Genomic DNA, 21,188 nt, shown 5'->3' with positions numbered 1-21,188 from the left:
GCAGTATTGAAGGGCTCTGGGGAAAAGCAATTGGATTTCAATTCAAGGCCCCTTGCTTTCAAGTTGGCCTTGGAGAACCAGTGGCTGACCTTCCGAATCTGTTTTTGGAGACGGTGAATATCCCAGAGGCCCAGAAAACAGCGATGTTTCTGAGACCACAGAGTACTGAGGGGAGGATCTGGGAAGAGACTATTTAGGACCTAGGGAGCTCTATCAGTGGCCCACTGCTCTGTAGGTAAGGACTGTCAACACATTTACTGAAATGCTCAGTCAGCAAAGAAATCTTTAAAAAAAGAATCCAGTTTTTCTGCCACCTGATCAACTTCCACAAATGGTTTGAGCTCAGAGAAACCGAGACAGCAAAATCACATGGTCAGGGGATTGGGGGAATGTGCCTCACGCTTGGCCCATGGCTGAGAAGTGCCAGTGTGAGCAGCAGACGCCCCATGAGGAGCCTGTTTGCCGGGCAACCAGCTCTGTCCTTAAGGGGAAACTGCTCTGCACGCCCGAGGTCTCAGGTCCTCAAGAGAGAATGGTGAGACAGAAAGTTCCAGAAATCGGAGCTTTTCTTTCCCGAGCATATACTTCCCAGAGGCCAGCTAATGATCAGACCAGGGCTGGCTGGAATCTCCTCACTGGCCCGAGGGATGGTGTCCTGGTGAGAGGACAGGGTGGAGGCCACAGTTCCGTGCTGCTGGCACGGAGAGGAAAGCAGGCCTGGAGGCCCGTCTCCCTCCTCCTGCTTTAATCCCATACCCTGTGCTCCACTAGCAGGGCTGGTTTCTCCATTATGGTCAATGACTGGTCAGAGCAGGCGAGGGTCAGTTTGGAAGCCCTTTGTCTCTGGTGGCAGAATGCCCAGGGTCCGGAGAGACCAGATTTGGGTTCTCTTAACTAGGTGAAAATGACATCACTTAAGAAAAAAGCCAACAAAGCAAGTTGGTGAGAGCCACTTTCTCTTGGCAAATCCTTTGGGGTCCTTGGGGCAGGGCTCACCATGGCCCGATGCCAGGACTGTTTGGCTCCTGGGCATCCCCAGGAGTCCCGACCAGCCTCGGCCAGCAACTGTGGCTTTTCCTACGTTCCCCCAGCACTGAGCCTGGTTCTTCTCCAGTTTCCATCATGTCAGTGAAGCAGCTTGGTCAGCCATGACTAGGGCTCTGGTAGTGCCTTATGCTAAGTGGACACAGTTGGAAAATCCCCCCACAGAGCAGTGTGAGGAAAGCGGGATGAACAGGGTCTAAGGAGGCCCTTGGCACCCACATGCTGGGTGGCACTTGGGTCACAAGTACATGGGGGCAGAATAGAAGCGAGACAGGTGGCAGAGAGATGTTGGGGGGCTAAAGGCATGAGTGTTCTGGTGGGGAACCACCCCACCAGGGAGTGGTGTCTGGCATTGCTCTTGGCATCTGACGAAGTCCTAAAGCAGCGGCCTTGTGGTCTTCATCCACCATATCCAAGTGCGTGGTGAAGGTGGGTGTGCCATCCTCCTGGGCAAGTGTGGCTGAGCCAGCAGGGGGTTGGCCTTTGAGCCAAGTTCAGGGCCATGTGCTTTATTTAATGTAGAGGCCGGGAGAGGAAGGGTCCTCTAGACTGGCCCTTCCACAGGCCACGCACAGGCCAACACAGCGCTGTTAAAAGTCTTCAGGAAATAAAAACTGTCCCCATTGTGGGAGAATGTCATGACCACGTCAACTTCATCCCTGAGGTAGACAGGAACCCCAGGCGGAAGCCTCAAGTTGGTTCACATTGTACTTCAGGCCATGCGGGTTCCAACAGTGAGGGGGCAGCTTGGGCCAGGGCCGGGCCCGAAGTGTGAGAAGAGATTAATACAGACGCAGGTCAGGCGGGGGGTGTGGGGGGGCTGTAGCTGGTATCTGTCTGGGCAGGGGAGGCCAAGAGTGGCCAACTCTGGCCAGGATCTGCTAGGTCTTCTCCGAGTGGGTCCGCTGGTGCCTGATGAGATGGTAACCTCTGCTGAAGCTTTTTCCACATGTGGGGCAGGTAAAGGGCTTCTCGCCCGTGTGTGTGCGCTGGTGGCGGACCAAGTGGTCACGGCGGCTAAAGCTTTTCCCGCATTCGCTGCAGCGGCAGGGCCGCACCGAGGCATGGCCCCGCAGGTGCTTGGCGAAGGCGGCACTATGGCTGAAGCAGCGGCCACACTCACTGCAGAGGTGGAGCTCCTCCACGGCATGTGTCTTGCGGTGTGCCAGGTAGCGCCGGTGATCACTGAAGTCCTCACCACACTCGCCACACAAGTAGGGCTTGCCGCCCATGTGGATCCTCTGGTGGGTGGTGAGCACCGATTTCTGGCTGAAGTTTTTTCCGCAGATGCCGCAGAAGAAGGGCTTCTCCCCTGTGTGAGTCCTCTGGTGCCGGACAAGGTCAGAAGTCCAGCGGAAGTACTTGCCGCAGACATCACAACGGTAGGGCTTGTCAGCAGGCGGCGTCTTGGGCGCCTGAGCTGAGGGATCGTCCGACTCCTTCTGGGCCAGGGGGGATTTGTGGGGAGTGGCTGTTTTGTGGACCTTCTGGTGCCGGGCAAGGTGCGAGCTCCGGGTGTAACTCTTTCCACACTCCATGCACTTGTAGGGCTTCTCGCCTGTGTGAGTTCTCAAGTGCCTGACAAGATGGGAGTTACAGCTGAAGCTTTTCCCACACACGGGGCAGTCATGGTGCCGTGCCAGCAGTGGGTAGAGAGGCAAGGTTTCGGGGAGACTCAGGAAGCTGTTAACTTGGGAAATGGTTGTCCCAAATAGCCTTTCATTCCGTCTCTCGGGATCATCCTCAAAGATCATTTCCCAGTCTGGTGTCTGGTGGATTTCCACGTTGCCCACGGTAGGCCTGTGCGAATCCTTCAAATTCGGGTTTTCTCCTTCTATATAGTCTTCCTCATCATCGCTCCTGTCTCCTGATAAAAGAGGAGAAAAGAGTGGCAAAGATGGAGGGGTTGACTTTTCACTTTCTTTTTTTTTTGGGGGGGCCCACACCCAGTGGTGTTCAGGGGTTATTCTTGGCTCTGAGCTCAGGGGTCATTCATTGATGCCAGTATACTCACCTCCTTCCCCCAAGGACCCTGATGCCCTTTTCAAGCTCCTCCCTCCACCACAACTCAGTTCTCCAGTTATGGGCCTTTTGCTCTTTGTTGCTAACAACGGGGGATCGGGGTGGGGTGGGGGGTTGCCTTATGCTGCTCAAGTGATCCCTCTAGATCTGAGCTTCTCAGTCTATTTCCAGTCATGGTCCCCTGACCCCAGGTCTCACACCATAATGCCCCACTGATGTGACTTTCACCTGTATGTCCCTTGGACTACTCCAAGGGATGCAGTAGGGGCCACATGGCCCTGGGTTGAGAATGATGCTTGAGAGAGAATTGTTCTTCCTGAATGTAGAGGCTGGGGAAGAAGAAAACCGATGGACCGAATGCCCTCATATGTCAGGCACTTTCCAGTGTATTATCTCACACTACTATTCTCACATCACAGAGGGAGATTTCGGAGAACTGCTTAAGTCAAGGGCAAAAATGCCCTTTTCCGCATTCCATGAACACCGAACAAACACTGTACTAGGGAAATGGTGCGAGGGCAGGACAGAAGGACTTGGGGGCTGGAAGAGAAGCAATAGCAGGAGGGACACCCTTTGGGTGGAGAAACACTTTGCAGAGAAGATCATCTCAGGGGAGACGCATGCCTCACCTGTGTAGGTGAAACTCAGGATTTCCGGCTCTTGAACATCTTGAATCTCTTGAGTGTCTGGAGTCTCTGTGACCACAGGCTCATCCTCTCTGATGTGGGAGAGCTCTTCCAGTCTAGGTATTGGGAATGCTGCTCAAGAAAAGGAAAACAGGATGCTAACAGTGTTACACTGTCCCTGTTAGTCAGGGCACGTTTTTGGTCTCTCTGGCTTGAGTAGTGCTAACTAGCACTGGAGCTCTGCAGTCTTTCTCCCGCCACGGCTCCACCATCCTGAATGGATTGTCCTCTCTTCCTAATTAAGAACGATTATTTCCATCTTTCCAAATTTACATGCTTACTTCAGGTATACTAATGTGCTAGTATTTTAATTTCATTCTCTTATTGGATTTTTCCCAACTACTCTGAGCATTTCTTTTCCCTTTAACTTGGACGAATTCATATTCATAGGTTATTTCTTGAATGTCACTGGAGATATCTAATACACAGCCCTGAAGAGCTACATCCCAGCCCATTTCCCACAGGAAAATAGTCACTGAAGAAATATTTCTTACACAGGGAAACCACAATGCCACAATCTTCTTCCAGAACATACTCCCCATAGAACTCTTTCTGTGTTGGGTCCAGATCACTCCACTGGTCCTGGGAGAAGCAGACAGCCACGTCCTTGAACGTTACCAGGCCCTGAAATGAAACAAGGCATCAGTTCTTCTGGGATCGGAAAGGTGCTGCCAGGTCTGGGTGGCCGAGTCCTGCCAGGGATTGAAGGAAGCTTGATAGAGCAGGAAGACAGTGGTAGAAGAGATAATTGTGCTCCGGAGAGGAGAGGATGCCCAAAGGAAGGCGCATCCCTGGCAGTCAGTTGGTCCTGCTGATGCATGCAGATGGCAGAGTCGCAATGGACCCCGGCCGCCATTGTTCCCTCAACCCCGCATGTCTGTGTTTTGCTAATTCTTGAGACTGTTTCATATAGAAGAAAACTCTTACAAATTATTGTCCAGCTCCTTTCCTCTCTGATGAGTCAGTGAAATGTGTTCCTGTCAGAATTCATCTTTTCAGGGAAATTCCTCCCTTCCGACTATCAGACTGCAAAGGACCATAAATTGCACACTTTGCCTTGTGTCTCTAGGCACAATTTAGTTGTCCTGATTAGGGTGACTATTTCGTGGATGGCCTGTCTGATTGGAGAAGTTTTTGGGAGAACAGTTACCTATCCAGTCCCAGAAGGGGAAAAACTTCACTCATCTTCTGCAGCACAGTTACTCTTGTAATACCACCAAATTTGATCTCAAGAGCCCAAACTGGTCCCAGAGCATTGCTGGATGGGTAGGAGGAATTCCTGTTCTCAGGGGTGAAGGGCGTGGGGTGGGATGGGGGAGCCTCTGCTAAGCAGGGACTGAGGCAGCAGTTCCAGCAGGGATCACCCTGACATCAGAGACAACTGCCTCTTGACAGCCACTGTCACATCTGTCTGTGAGAACCTGACTGAGACCTGGGCTGACAGGGAGCTTACTGGGATCTTTTGAGGTGAGGAAACTGGGATGCACCTGGGAGAGAGCAGTAAGCAGCGCGACCATTTCTGGGTTTCCTGTGTTCTCCTCGGGAAGGTCTGGGGCGTGGGGTACAGGAACCTCTGCAAGAGAAGGCAGAAGTGAGTGACAAGAGCAAAACCTGGGCATGACAGCTGGAACTAAAAAATGAGCCAGTAGCAGTGCAAGACCTCCCCACTCCCCAGAGCTCGGCTCAGGGCTCTTGAGCTATACCCCCAACCCAGGCACAGAGAAGCCCCATTTCTGTGCAGGATCCCCACCGCTCTCCTGTGTGGGCTGAGGCTCCGGAGCCTGATCCAAGCTCTGCTCCTCTGGGCTCAGAGTGGGAGAGCGGGCAGTGCAGTCCAGGGACTCCTCAGCTGCCATCTGCGGAGGTTCTGGCAGCTCCCTCGGGCTCCTGGGCTCTGCTCCTGGAGGCGCTGTCTCCTCGGACAGGACTTCCTGGCCATGCACACGGACAGTCACCTGGGAATAAACCCAACTTCCGGTCACCAGGGTGTCAGGCCAGTCTTGGCTGTCACCAGGGCGTGGTGTCCCAGGAAGGGCTCCAGGCCACTGCGTGGACAGGGAGGGAAGGGTGGATGGTGGTGGGGAGAACAACACTCTGGCATTATGCCCACTATCCCCGCTACCCCATCTCAGCTCACTGATCCCACCTTGCCCCAGAGGAAGGATGTGGTCTGTGATGAACTTTGAGGAATGACATGCTCCTAGGAATGGGACGGTTGTGGCCCAAAGGGAAAAATCAAAGTCACGGGGCCCTCAGGGGCCCAGGAAAAGTCCTGGGGAAATGTTTGAGAAACCAGAAAGTCTCTCTCACACACAGACACACACACATTTGCACTCGATCCCCCCACCCCACCGTCAAGGGGACCCAGCCCCAGCTCCATCCTGCCAGCAGGTAGGCCCCCTCCACGTGACACAGAGCAGGACTCCCCCTCCTCACCCACCGCCTTGGTCTCCTGGGCTGTCGCTGCAAACCCTCCACCAGCGTCACGGCCTCCTCGCCGCTCTCAGGCCGCTGGCCCCGCACCCAGCTCTGCAGCTCCCCGGGCAGCACGGTGAGGAACTGCTCCAGCACCAGCAGCTCCAGGATCTGCTCCTTCGTCCGCCGCTCGGGGCGCAGCCACTGGTGGCACAACTCCCGCAGCCTCACCAGGGCCTCCCGGGGGCTGGCCGCCTCCTGGTAGCGGAAGCGTCGGAAGTGCTGGTGCGAGGCCTCGGGCACCGGGTCGTCCGTGGGCAGGGCTGAGGTGGGCCGGTAGCCGGCGTCCTCTTCCAGCTTCACCAGCAGGATGCCCTCGTCGTCCGTGTCGCTCCACACATCTGGCCCGGCCACCGCCTCCAAGGCCGTCGCGGCCATGTTCTGGCTCTGGGCTGGCTCACACCATCCAGGGCTCACGCGGTTGCTGGCGCCCAATCTCCGCCCGAGCCCCGCCAGGAGCTTCTCCCCAGGGACCTGGGTAGTGAGGAGAGACACACCCCAGTGACACCCCAGTGGGGATGTGCAGCAAGCTGGGGCACTGACGTTCCAAGTTCTGTCCTGCAATGGGAAACTCTGTCCTTAAGTGCTGAAGGCGCTTGGCCAGCCCACAGGTGCCACTAGAATAGGACACTCCAGGACTAACTTTCCAAGGGCAGCCATCATCCGCACGACACCCTACTTCTACCCACAGAACCTACGCTGCCAGGTTGAAATAGAAAACTCAAAACTTCCCAGATGCCAAGCCATCCATCACTCGCTCAGATCCATTCTGGAGACTGAGCAAAATCGGCTCAAGAGGAATCTCTCTGTCAAATTGGGATTTGAGGATTAGATGAGGGAACGGCCAAGAAATGGGCCAATTTATTGGCACCCACCTCTACCTCAAAGCAACTTGGCTCTTCTGAGAGATTTGTAATCACACTGTTCTGTAGACTTTTTTTTTGTGGGGGGGCATACCTAGTGGTGCTCAGGGGTCATACCTGGAGGTGCTCGGAGGACAATATGGGACTCAGGAGATGAAACCCAATTTGGCTGTGTGCAAGAAAAATGCCCTATCCACTGTTATTGCTCTGGCCCCAGTCTGGACTTTTGACCTAAAACTTCCTAAGGCTGAGATGCCTGTATTTAGATACAAATTCCTAAGGCTGAGATGCCTGTATTTAGACACAAATTCACAGTTCTCACTCCCTACTTCTCTGTGCCATCATCCCTTGTTCTGACATTCAATTCTAACCTGCTGGATTACACACTTGGTTGAGTTTTTCCCATTGCACATTCATTTGTGAAACCAATGCTCCAATCTGCACTTGGGTTTCATTCCTCCAACTACTAAGAAAAGTGCACCTGCTCCAGAGCCAGAAAAGAACATGATTACCTATGGCACTCTGGAGGAGCAGAGGATGGTCTCTCTTCAACTGTTTTTAGGAGTGCTGAATGGGGTTACTTTCTAGGGAATGCTACATGGGGCTATTACGTAGGGAATGCTACACGTAGGGTTCCTATGTCAGGAACGTTGCAATCTGTAGGAGGTTACAGTTGGGAATGCTGCCTCTACATGGAGTTATTATGCAGAAAATGTTACATGGTGCAGAGGTAGAACTGTGTAGGGAATATTACATACTAACCGAGGGTTACTCTGTGGGAACTACATACTGCACGGGGTTCCTAGATCGGGAATATCATATGCTGCATAGGGTTCTAGTGGATCTGGCAGGTGGACAGTGAATCCTGTGTTTGTCTCCTAGTTGTTTCCAGGACATGGCAGCACGGCAAGCTCTTATTTTCCACTAGAGAACGAATGGCAAGGCAGGTTTTACCTGCTGGTGTCACCGTGAAGGGCTCAGAGCAGTGACAGCACCCAAAAGTAGCCCATAGTTCCAACTGTGCCACTCAGCATTGATCTTTCAATTTAATTTTATTTGGCAAGCGTTATACTGGGGGTGAGGGTGAGATGGGGGATGGATCATACATGATGCTGCTCAGGGCTACTCTGAGCTGTATGCTTAAGGGTTTTTCTTGTGGTGTCCAGGGACCATGGAATCCTAGTCTCAGAATGTAAAGTGAACTTGTTAAGTTGGTTCCAAGACTCTTAGCATGGCACGTAAATTCAGTCTGTCTCTGTCTCTGTCTCTGACACACACACACACACACACACACACACACACACACACACACACACACACACATACACACACACACTGTAATGTGCTTCTCATTCCTGAGGCGTACCTCTTTGTCAGGTTTGGGCCTGGCTAGGGCAACCCTGGATTAAGTGAGCTCAGTGCTTCCAGGAGTTCTCCCATCCTCAGTTCCCAACATGCCACTCCCAACCCTGTGCCCCTTCCAGGGTACTACAACAGCTTTCACAGCAGATCTCAGGTGTCCTGGCTTCTGGGCTGCTTCCTGATCCCACCCCAAGCCCCTGACACTTAGCCAGGGTAAGGGACCCCAAAATGGGTTGGGGGGGGGATGACAAACCTTGATATCCTAGTTTTCTCTTCTCTTTTCCCGGGCAATTCTGGAAGTCAGGGTTGTGTTTTCACCCCAACTTCAGTAATTCGGTAATTTGGTGCCTCCCACTGCTTGCAGTGTTCCCTCTGCTTAGGGCCACCCACATGAATGGTGGAGGGTTACCCAGAAAACCAGAGGCTTTCCTTGCACACATTCAACACTTGTTTATCCCTGAGAGCAGAGCCAGGAGGAAGCCCCAAACACTGCTGGGTGTGGCCCAAGACAGACAAACACACACCCTGCCAATGGTTCTGCTTGGTCTGCAGATCCTTCCCCACTGGTCTCCCTGCCTTTGCTCTTCCCTGAGAATCTACCACTCAGCCAGCTGCTTAGGGCTCAGACCCTTCCCAGCCCTGCTCATTTCCCCATTATGAGAATTCCCACCATTCCCACTCCACCTTCCAGATTGTTCCCAAAGGGACTTGTACCTCCACATCACCATGCAGTGGTTCTACTGTGGTAGAACATCCTTCAATCCTTTCCTGTTGGTTTTTAAGCTCTAGGGCAGCCCCCACGCCACTCAGTGCCAGTCATAAGTCCAGAGTACAGATATACAGACCTTCCCCCCCTTTCTCTCTCATACACCACATACACACACACACACTTGTGCTGGACAAGTACTTTTTTTTTTGGTTTTGTCCCCGGCTCAGGGGACAATATGGGATGCCGGGATTCGAACCACAGTCTTTCTGCATGCAAGGCAAACGTCTTACCTCCATGCTATCTCTCTGGCCCCCATTTTTTTTTTTTTTTTTTGATCCCAGCTGTTTGGCTGTTGAGCCTGAGAATCTTCTCAGTGGTTCCTACAGTGATGAAACCACAACTTAGTACCAGGAACTTTATGAAGATCCTGGACCCTGAAAAGCTAATCACAGCCCCTTTGTAGAGTTGAAGAAATTTAATAGTACAAATAAAACAGCACTTTAATTCAATGTAACTTGTCCAGATGAAGTGTTGCTCCACCCTTATTGAGATCAGGCAAGCAGGAGACTGTTGGGCCCCTTGAGGGGGCTGGATCCTCATGTTTGGGGGCTCAGCCCTAGAAGTCCCTCCTCACATTTATGCAGGGCTGGAAGTTCCTGCGCCATAATTTTGCTCTCCACACACAGTCACAGTCAACCTGTTCTTCAGAAATCATGACTGGAGACTTCAGGGCTCGCTTTGTATTTACTTTGACAGGCCAGGAAAGTAGAAACATGGGACAGATATAATCAATGAGGTGATGGAAGAGACTTGCGGGGCCAAAACTAGCCCTTGGGTACTGTGTGAAGCTCACTTAAGGGAACTAGAGTTTGGTCATATCAGCCTGGCTTTGTCCACAGCCCACAGAATACTAGGTACATGGGTTCTTGAGCATGACACAGCCCCTGAAAACCACCCCACTAACTCACCAGAGTCACTGAGATCTGGGGCCTGTGGTTTCCAGTGTGTTGTGCATTTGCTACCAGTACTGGGCTTGGAAACAGACTGGGCTTGGGTCAATTCGGAGAAACACCTGGTGTGCTGGCTCATGACTTACTACTTTACTCTTCCCTTGCATGTCTATCCCAGAAGGGCTCCAAAGGACAGTGATGGATATAAATCAAACACAGCCAGGAGAGTGTCCAGGCCACATCCCAGGAAGAAATGCTTCCCATGCTTGGTAGGGTGTGTGGGAGCCAGGGGTTGCACTGGAGAGGATGCGGGGGCAAAGTGTTTCTCTCTTCTTTGGTCCCCCTCATCTGCATGTATCATGGACCAGAGAAATCAACTTCCTAGTATCAAGAACAGGAATTTGTAAGCAACAAAAAGTGACTTGGTCCATTCCCTAGAAACAGTACAAATGAGGTGATCTTGCTGAACCCTAAAAGACAAGGTCTGCAGTCATGTCACATACCCGAACAATAAGAGATGCTATTCTATTTGCAGCAAATAATTTTCTTTTGGAAGAAGTTAGTGATAAAAGGCTCTGGGGATTCTGGGCAGCAAGTTTTCCATGTCTTCCTCTCACCTTCCATCTCTTTAACCCAAATGCAGTTCAGTATTACCTGGACCCTTGAATCTTGGCTTTCTAGGGCTAACCTGTTATACAGTCGGCTCCTCTCTGTTCCTGAAGTCCACTGTGATAAGCTGTCCTTCCTTCCCAGCACAGGAACATTCTTCCATCTAATGAGCCCAGCATGATCCAGCTACTGGACACACACCAGAACTGTCCTCCCCTTAACCAGGCCCATAAGCAGCCTTCCTCTGCATGGTCACACTGCAGTGCTGGGGGTGAGGCTTAGAGAGGCCTCTTTACCAGTTGGACACCAGCTCTGAGCCACGATCCCCTTCTCTAAATACTGTCGACAGCCCATAGGCTTTGGGGAGCAACCGAGAAGTACAAAGCCCCGGCAATAGATGTGACAGATAGATGCACAATTTATTACGCTCTTTCTCTCAAGTTGCTTTAAATCTTTCTGAGAAGGTGGGATTGGACCGATAAGCAAATAGTCCTTTATCTAATTGGAATTAAAGTAAATAGAGGGAAAATGTTGCCGTTAATCAACTATCACAAACATGTTAAAGCAAAGGAAGGTTATTTGCTCGAAAAGCACTTATGAATCAAAGACTCTTAGAACACAGCTGGAAGAGAATCTTAAAGGGAAGGTCCTATGGTAGGGTTCCTGAGCTCCAAATCCCTCTTAGCAATGTTTCTATGTGCATCAACTCTCCACACTGACATGGGAAGAGGCCGTCTGAGACAAACCCATTTTATACATTTATATGAATCCCTTGGAAACTGGACTTGCGGGGCCAGTGAGGTGGCGCTAGAGGTAAGTGTCTGCCTTGCAAGCACTAGCCAAGGAAGGACCACAGTTCGATCCCCCAACGTCCCATATGTCCCTCCAAGCCAGGGGCGATTTCTGAGCGCATAGCCAGAGTAACCCCTGAGCATCAAACGGGTGTGGTCCAAAAAACCAAAAAAATAAATAAAATAAAATAAATAAAAAGAAACTGGACTTGCAGGCAAAAAGGAATGAAGGGTTCTTAGGGTCTTTGCAGACTGTTGGTCTTCATACTACCAGTGGTCAGTTTCCCCACTGATCTTAATAATGATTTAATATTTCTGCTGCTTACATTGTTATTCCTTGGTTAGATTCAACATGCAGCATTTGAATAGCAAAGGGACAAGTGGCTAAAAGCTATGATCAAGAGTCTGAGAAGCAGTTAGTGGAGAGAAGGGGCAGAAAGAGAAGCCTCTTTAAAAAGAGGTTGTCACAGCCCGAGCAATAGCATAGCGGTTAGGGCATTTGCCTTGCACATGGCTGACCTGGGTCCAATCTCCAGCATCTCATATGGTCCCCTGAGCCTGCCAGGAGTAATTTCTGAGTGCAGAGCCAGGAAGAACCCTTGAATACTGCCTAGTGTGCCCCAACCCCCCAAAAAGAGGTTGTCAGGAGAAAGTGTTAAATATGAGGAGGTTGCTGGAGGCCCGGATAGCACTGTAATGGGGCTTAAGATATGGTAACCAAACATGGCGCCTGGGAATAGAGTATTTCAAGGCCGAGCCATTTGAAACCAAGAAGCAGGAGAGGGAGGGATAAGAGAGAGGGGAGGGGGAAGAAGAAAAGCAAGAGAGGAAGGAAAGGAGTTTCTGTACAGGACCTTCCCTGTACCAAGAGAAAGCAGGATAAGAAGGCACTAGAACAATCTAGGATACACTGGCCAAATTAATTGGTCTTGTCTTCAAAAAACATATTTATTTATAGAAAACATGTAGAAATTTATTTCTATAAATCTTTTTTTTTTTTTTTTTTTTGGTTTTTTGGGCCACACCCGGTAACGCTCAGGGGTTACTCCTGGCTATGTGCTCAGAAGTTGCTCCTGGCTTGGGGGACCATATGGGACACCGGGGGATCGAACCTCGGTCCGTCCAAGGCTAGCGCAGGCAAGGCAGGCACCTTATCTTTAGCGCCACCGCCCGCCCCCTATAAATGTTTTTTATAGAAAAATGTTTGGTCCTTTCTTTGACCTTAGAACAAATGGGCACAATTTTATAATTCCTGGGTTAATCCTAGAAATGTTGAGGTTGCAATGTTTTCCCTTTGCTACTGCTAATTGTGGTTAAGACTGAGGCATGAATGTGGCCATAATAGTGCTGAGGAGGGGGGCCAAAGCAGTAGCTCATTGGTAGACCGTTTGCCTTGCACACACGGCTGACGCAGGACAGACCTCAGTTCAATCCCTGCATCCATACGGTCCCCCAAGCAGGAGCAATTTCTTGAGCACATAGCCAGGAGGAACCCCTGAGCATCATTGGGTGTGGTCCAAAAACCAAAACCAAAACCAAACAGTGCTGAGTAGGGGGCTGGGAGAGATATAAAAGCACGGGCCTTGTACACAGCTAACCCAAGCCATAGCACCACATATGGTCCCTTGAGCCCTGCCAAGCATGATCTCTTAAACCTAGAGCCTGGAGTAAGCCCTGAGCAGTTACTCCATTGTGGCTCAAAAATAAAATCAGAAGTGCTGAGCCAACCTGTGCTCACTAAAATGCAAAACAAAGCTGCAAGAGACTCCTTTTACAAATCTGGAATTCACTAACCAGCTGTCATGATCACATACAATCGCACTGGTTAACATCCAAGAGGAAGTGAGGCTAATGGCCTCAATCTTTGGGCCTCAGTTGACTAAACTGAAGTAGGAAAAAGGGTGGTCTCAGACCTATTCCCCATCCCATGGAGGAAGCGGCTTTCATTTGGCAGGCAAAGTAGAACTCAATGTTTTCACTGACTTCAGTGAATTTGACTGAAAGCATATGAGCAGAGGAACTTTTATGGAGCTAACAAGTACCAGGGGGATATGTAATCCAGCCAAGGTCAAGTGATGAGACAGCAGATTGGATCTCAGCCTGCTAGACCAGAGACTCCTGGGGAAATTTCAGATTCCCACTGCTCCCAAGATGTCACCCAGAAAGTACTTTGCAGGGTAAGCACCATTTGCTGTCTTTTTCTAGGCCAGCGATGGCTAACCTTTTTGAGCCCGAGTGCCCAAACTGCCGAACAAAACCAAAGAAGTTCCTCAAAGTGCCAGCATGTCCTCCCAATGGCCAAAAGCAGACACCAGCACACTCGTCTCCAGCCTATCCACATATCTTAATAGCAGACCTTCCTACATGCCAGCTGCAAGGCCTTTGCGTGCCACAGTTGGCACACATGCCATAGGTTCACCATCGCTGTTCTAGGCCCTCTTCATTTTTGTGGAAAAGATACTCATCAAATGAAGTGAAATAATCCAACCTGGGTAACTGCACTAAATGCAAAAATCAAGGGATGCCAGGAGTTCTGGGCAGTGAAACATGAAACATGGAGTTGTCCCCAGCTTCTCTACCCAGTTCCAGCAGAATGTAGAGACAGACCGTCCTGCCTGTTCCACTATCTGATGCAATCTGGAAAGAGCTCAGGAGTGGAATCTATCTTACCAAACACCTGCCAAGCACCACCTGTATGCCCACAGCTTAAGGTGCTGGCAGAGAGAAATGAAACAAGCACATTTCTTTTTTTGTTTTTGGCCACACCTGGCGGCACTCAGGGGTTATTCCTGACTCTGAGTTAAAAAATTACTCCTGGAAGGCTTGGAGGGCTATATGGAATGCTGGGGACCAAACTTGGGCTGGCTGTGTGCAAGGCAAACACCCTCCCCACTGTGCTATCACTTTAGCCCCAAATCAAGCACATTTCTGACAAGCCAGCTTGAAGACTCTATGGGATAGTGAAGTAGCAAGAATCTAGAATTAGATCATAAGCACTTGATTAGTTCAGAAGTTCCTAGCAAGAGATTTTGGCAAGGAAGGTGGGCCAGGGACTAGCTCTAAGGGATGGGGTGAGCTTACAAGGCTGACTTTGACCCTTGGCACCAATAGCCTCTGCGCACCGCTGGACCAAGCAAAGAACTAAAGTGGCCCCAGGCCCCATGACCACTGCTGGGGAGAGGCCACAAGACTTCCCTATGAGCAAAAAAAAAAAAGGGGGGGGGGGAACATGTACATCACCTCCAGTTTGGTATATGAAAATATGGCAGTGTTGTGGGAATTGGAAGGCTGGTGATGCAGGCCTGGTAGATCCTTGGGTTCTTGGGTAGAATTCCAGGTTTCTAGCATGTAAAGCTTGTGCTTCTTTGTGCTGCCCCCAAGGCCACTCACTGAGATGCTTCAATGCACACTTTCTCCATTCAACCAGCAAGAGTGTAGCTCTGAGTGGCCAACTCACCCATGTGAGATCTCATTATTGGTCTCTAGCACAGAAGGTCCTTGTTGCATACCTTTGATCCCCAAACCACTGTGAGTTTTAGGTGAGGTCTGGCCAAAGCCACTGGTTGTCAAAGTGAGAACAAAGGGCCTGAGAACTTACTAGTTAAAAATGCAAATTCTCAAGCCCCAGCTCAGGAACTCTGTGGGTGACTGGACCATCTGTTCCACCTCTTCAGGTGCTCAAAATGGGTGGGAAGTTTGAGAATTATCTAAAGAAAGATGGAAGCGCAAATCAGGGGTTTCTATAGAGCCCCTGACTTTCCAAAACTGTGCACCTTAAAGAGGACTTGTAGAAGTAAGAGTGTAAACTCACCACAAGCTATGCCAGAAACAACGACGCTGAAAAGTGTACAGAGCTTTGACTTACCTCATGTGCACAGCCCGGAGTATCCCTGGGCCTCACATCGTGTGCCCCCGAAACCACTCGTCTACTGTAATACAGTACGGAGAGAGCAAAGGGCAGAGCTGGAGGAGAGAGGGGGAAAGATGATCACTCTAGGTCTGGAGGCTTCCCTCTCTCTGACACCCCTTTGTTGGAGAGCTGGTGACTGCAGAAAGTGGCCAGAACAAACGGCAACCAGCTAACTGCCCACTGGCATTCACTGCTTCTTTCAACCTCCTCCATCTACTTTCCAGGTGGGCTACTGGGGATCAAGGCCTATCTATCTATAGCAGGGGTCTCAAACTCAATTTACCTGGGGGCTGCAGGAGGCAAAGTCGGGGTGATCCTTGAGTGCAAAGTCAGTAGTAAGCCTTGAACATTGGGGGGTGTGACCCAAACAACTAAAACAAAACAAAACAAAGATTCCTCTAGGGCAGGGCCACAAAATGTTGTACGAAGGGCCGTGAGTTTGAGACCCCTGATCTATAGGGATGCCTGGAGAAGAGAGAGGCAGGCAGTGGGGCTGTGGGCTCCCTCATTATCGTTGGGCCTCTGAATGGGCCTGCCCTGCCTGTCATCTGCAGAGTGTGGAAGTCAGGCAGGGCCTGGTACTTCCCTGGTCCCCCAGGCTACCAAAGAGAGAAGACACATTCTTTGGAGAATGAAGCATCTCCAGGGTGGCCCAATTAGCAAACTTTTTGCCAAACCGAACCCCCCCCCCAAAAAAAAGGCAAGGCAATGACAGAGGAGAGCAAGTGGCAGTGAAGTGGGGTTGGGGGGAAGGCAGCTGCAGGGCAAGCAAGCGAGCATCGAAGTGGGGGAAAAGAAAACTCAAGCAAGCCAGAGTGGGGTCTCGAGGCCTCGGAGAAGCCACAAGCCAGAGAGGTGCGAAATTGGGGCTCAGAGTGTAGTACTTGGGGCCTTGTGTGTGTGTGTGTGGGGGGGGGTGGGAACCTGAGGTGCCAAGAGATAGGCGTGAAGTGGGGGTGTCTGGGGTGCAATGGGAGAGGACTGAGAGAAGTCTGAGGAGACATTCCAGGGCCTGGAGCACCCCAACTTTGGATTCTGGCCTGGGTGGGTATGCATGTATGTATGTATGTATGTATGCATGTATGGATGTGGGTGCTGTGCACCTGGCACAGGCCTCAGGAGAGCAGCAGCTGGGAAGATGCATCCCTAAGAGGAGTAGGTGGGTGCTGTGGCCCGCAGGGGCCTAGAGCATCCCTGCATTTCTGCAGGCCTCAGGAGAGAGGCAGCCGGGAAGGTGCATCATCCCCGAGCACCACCGCATCCGCCCCGGGGTCCGGGCACCCCAGATCCTGCTGCCTCCTCATCCTCACCCCGCCCCCACCCGCAGCCCCAGGGCCCCAGGCTGGGGGGCGGGGTCTCCGGCTCCTCCTCCTCCTGCTCGTCTCTTCTCTTCTCTCCCCGCTGGCACCCCGGCTCAGCCCAGCCCAGCCCCGCGACCCCCCAGCACTCACGGCTCCGACCTCCTGCGGCGGCTCCACCCCGGCTCGGCTCGCCCCCACCCACTCCGCCGCTGCCGGCCCGGGCCGTGGCGCTGCCGCCGGATCCGAGCGCGCGGGGCCTGGCGGGGCGGAACACGTGGGGCCTTTGCTTTCCGCCCGGAAGCGGAAGCGGCGCTCCTCCCCGCGACTGGGGGCGCGCCGGGGCCCCTCTAGCTCTGGGAGGGTCGGGCTTCTGCGTCTCTATGGTGCCGGGGGGGCCCTAAAGCCACCCACACAGACAGGCCCGACCACTTCCGGCCTGCTAGGCTGAGCTCTCTATGTACTGCATCTAAGGGGCCCAGCACAAAGACAAGATCTCTCTCTCTCTCTCTCTCTCTCTCTCTCTCTCTCTCTCTCTCTCTCTCTCTCTCTCTCTCTCTCTCCTCTCTCTCTCTCTCTCTTTCCTCTCTCTCTCTCTCTCTCTCTCTCTCCTCTCTCTCCCCCCATTCCTCTCTCTCTCTCTCTCTCTCTCTCTCTCTCCTCTCTCCCCCCATTCCTCTCCTTTCTCTCTCCTCTTCCTCTCATTCTCCTCTCTTCTCTCATTCTCTCTCCTTTTTCTCTCCTCTCTTCTCTCATTCTCTCTCCTTTCTCTCTCCTCTCTTCTCTCATTCTCCTCTCTCCTTTCTCTCTTCTCTACTCTCATTCTCCTCTCCTTTCTCTCCCTCTCCTCTCATTCTCCTCTCATTCGCCTCTCTCTCCTCTCTTCTCTTCTCATTCTCTCTCTTTCTTTCCTCTCATTCGCCTCTCTCTCCTCTCTTCTCTTCTCATTCTCTCTCTCTTTCTTTCCTCTCATTCTCCTCTCTCTCCTTTCTCTCTCCTCTCCTCTCTCTTCTCTCTTCTCTCATTCTCCTCTCTCCTTTCTCTCTCTCCTCTCTCCTCTTTCTTTTCTCCTCTCCTTTCTCTCCTCTCTCCTCTCTCTCATTCTCCTCTCTCTCCTCTCATTCTCCTCTCTCTCCTCTCATTCTCCTCCTTTCTCTTCTCTCTCCTCTCCTCTCATTCTCTTCTCTCTCCTTTCTCTCTCTCCTCTCATTCTTCTCTCTCCTTTCTCTCTCTTCTCCTCTCATTCTCCTCTCTCTCCTGTCTCTTCTCTCCTCTCATTCTCCTCTCTCCTTTCTCTCCTCTTCCTCTCATTCTCCTCTCTCTCCTTTCTCTCCCTCTCCTCTCATTCTGCTCTCATTTTCCTCTCTCTCCTCTCTTCTCTCATTCTCCTCTCTCTCCTTTCTCTCTCCTCTCTCTTCTCTCATTCTCCTCTCTCCTCTCATTCTCCTCTCTCTTCTTTCTCTCTCCTCTCTCTTCTCTCATTCTCCTCTCTCCTTTCTCTCTCCTCTCTCCTCTTTCTTCTCTCCTCTCATTCTCCTCTCTCTTCTTTCTCTCCTCTCTCTCCTTTCTCTCTCTCATTCTCCTCCCATTCTCTCTCTCTCCTCTCTCTCTCTCCTCTCTCTCTCCTTTCTCTCTTCTCTACTTTCATTCTCCTCTCTCCTTTCTCTCCCTCTCCTCTCATTCTCTCATTCGCCTCTCTCCTCTCTTCTCTTCTCATTCTCTCTCTCTTTCTTTCCTCTCATTCTCCTCTCTCTCCTTTCTCTCTCCTCTCCTCTCTCTTCTCTCTTCTCTCATTCTCCTCTCTCCTTTCTCTCTCTCCTCTCTCCTCTTTCTTTTCTCCTCTCCTTTCTCTCCTCTCTCCTCTCTCTCATTCTCCTCTCTCTCCTCTCATTCTCCTTTCTCTCTCTTCTCTCTCCTCTCCTCTCATTCTCTTCTCTCTCCTTTCTCTCTCTCCTCTCATTCTTCTCTCTCCTTTCTCTCTCTTCTCCTCTCATTCTCCTCTCTCTCCTGTCTCTTCTCTCCTCTCATTCTCCTCTCTCCTTTCTCTCCTCTTCCTCTCATTCTCCTCTCTCTCCTTTCTCTCCCTCTCCTCTCATTCTGCTCTCATTTTCCTCTCTCTCCTCTCTTCTCTCATTCTCCTCTCTCTCCTTTCTCTCTCCTCTCTCTTCTCTCTCTCTCTCTCTCTCTCTCTCTCTCTCTCTCTCTCTCTCTCTCTCTCTCTCTCTCTCTCTCTCTCTCTCCCCTTCTCTTTTCTTTAGCTCTTTTGTTTGTTTGGAGTTGGCTGTCTCCCTACCTACCTCTCCCTATTTCTTGCATTTGGCTTTGCTTGGCCTGGTTCAAGCCCATGGTAAGAAAACAAGACAAAAGGAAGACAAAAGGCCGGTTTGCATTTAAATACTGACTCTTTTGCTGTTGCAAGATCTGAAACATCTTTCTTGTCTACAACTCAGTGTTTTAAAATAAGCAAAACAAAAGAATCCTCTTGCCCCCAAGAGTTCACTGATCCTGTGATAGCCAAGCTGAACAGAGTCTATAAGAGAATTCGTGGCCCCTCTTTTTTCGGCTTTGTTTTCCTTTGATCATTTGATGATTTGGATAGTCTCTCCTCTCCCCTTCCCCAGTTCCTTTCGTCTGGATGGGCTTTTCACGTTGACTTTATGCTTACTGGCCCTCTTGGCCCCACATTCCAATTCCTATTATGTGAGTGCCTTGCTGTCCCTGCCAAGCTTCCCTGGTTTGCTTTTATGGGGGGGTCCATGGATTTATTACTTCCTGGATGAAGAGGGATAGCCTGATACAGCTCAGATGTTTTCTTTCTCATTTACTATCTTAAGATAGTATCACGTTAAAAAAAAAGGCAGTGTTCTTCTCAACATTGAAAACAGATAAAGCTCACGATCATTTATTAACCTTGGCTTCCTTTCACTAAAAGTTTATTCTTTGGGGGTGGGGGGGTGAGAGGGTCGAACTGCATCTTCCTGTGCTCAGAGCTAACTCCAGGGATCAGAGCATCTTGTGTAGTGCTGGGGATCAAATCCAGGCCTCAACAGTTTATTCTCCTATGGTGAATATTCCTGCATTTCTCTTCCAGACCTTTTCTTCTACAATGCTCCTAGATCAGGAGTCCTTAAACCACAACGTCCCACAGTCCTCCAAAGACATTTATCTGACTTACAGGGTGTTTTTGCCAATGCTGCCTTTCCTCTTTAGAAGCTGTCTCTGCCTGGGCCCTAAATGGGCTTGCAGTGCGCATGTGCGCATCTGTGGGATGTGTGCAGCACTTTTTGACTCCCCTCCTTTTCTGTCTCTCAACTCCTCTCAGTCTCTGGCAGGGGTCCTCAAGCTACTACCAGCAAGCCACTATTGTTCTTTTGTTGTTGTGGTTGTTATTGTTGTTGTTTTAACTAGAGTCTGGACTTCCAATGGTCTGAGGGACAGTGAAATGACCCTAGTTTAAAAAGTTTGAGGATCCCTGCTAGGTGTTCTCAGAAAATACAGAGCAAGATTAGGTCACTATTGTTCATATATATATATTTTTTTTAAAAAAAAAAACTACAGTCCTGTTCTCCAGTGGTCTGAGCAAGATTCTGTGTACAGCCAATCAGGAGGCCTTGGGGATCTGCATGCAGACTTTCCTATCATTTGAGTAGCAGTTTGCAGAGCAGAAGCAAGAAACCCATTATAATGACCACCCCAGTGTTCTGTTAAGCTGCTTCTTGCTGATGCCTGCCGGTGCTGCTCTGGAAGGGAATAAAAGGAATAGGTAGTGGGCCAGCGGGCTAGTAAGTACAGCAGGTAAGGCACTTGCCTTACACATGGCCAACCCTGGGATCAATCCCCGGCATCCCATATGGTGCCGGAAGCACCAGCAGGAGTGATTTCTGAGTGCAGAGCCAGGAGTACCTCCTAAGCATTGCCGAGTGTGACCCCAAAACAAAACAAACCCCAAAATGTAGTACTGGTGATGCAGGAGCAGTAATGTTGGTTCTTTATGTTGGTCTATGATCCCCAGAGTTAGAAAATAGAGAAAAGTTTATTAGAAAGTAAAAAAAGAAAGGAGAAGAAATCCAAGTGGGGAGAAACAACATATAACTAAGTATAGCTCGGTGTTTCTTTTTTGGAGGGGGTGGGGGCTAGTAGAAAAACTGTTTAAGGACTTTTTGTGTAAAGACTTTATAGACTCTGCATTCCTTGTCAGCTGATAAGAATGTTATAAAGAATGCAAGGATCCTATGAGTGGTCTGGCTATTCTGAGTCATTTGGGTCTGGCCTTTGTCATGTCCCATTATCTTTGTCAGGCTCTGGGTGAGCCTAAACTCAAGGTTCTGAAGGATTACAGAGATGTTAAAAAAATATAGCAGAATGGGAACAGTAGGAAATAAGGGATGTTCACAGCAGCTGGATAGGGAAAAACAGGATTTCTCTTTTGCTGGGACACAGACAGGACACATTTTGTAGACACTGCCCAA

The 21,188-nt window shown here is 50.6% G+C and overlaps 1 protein-coding gene across 1 annotated transcript; it reads right to left on the bottom strand.

Annotated features, from left to right (window-relative positions):
• Positions 1-232: 232 nt before the first annotated feature.
• On the bottom strand, positions 233-6,678 carry ZNF202 (zinc finger protein 202). The gene is made up of 6 exons (XM_049777914.1): positions 6,189-6,678; positions 5,503-5,707; positions 5,240-5,325; positions 4,247-4,376; positions 3,696-3,824; positions 233-2,911 (listed from the first exon to the last, which is right to left on the bottom strand). The coding sequence occupies exons 1-6, from the start codon at positions 6,603-6,605 to the stop codon at positions 1,926-1,928; spliced, it is 1,953 nt and encodes a 650-aa protein (XP_049633871.1). The 5' UTR covers positions 6,606-6,678; the 3' UTR covers positions 233-1,925.
• Between the last annotated feature and the right edge of the window lie 14,510 nt (positions 6,679-21,188).

This window comes from Suncus etruscus, chromosome 8 (assembly GCF_024139225.1).
Source record: "Suncus etruscus isolate mSunEtr1 chromosome 8, mSunEtr1.pri.cur, whole genome shotgun sequence".
Classification (NCBI taxonomy): domain Eukaryota; kingdom Metazoa; phylum Chordata; class Mammalia; order Eulipotyphla; family Soricidae; genus Suncus; species Suncus etruscus.
The sequence above is the reverse complement of the archived record's forward strand: the minus strand, read 5'-3'. Positions and strand labels throughout refer to the sequence as shown.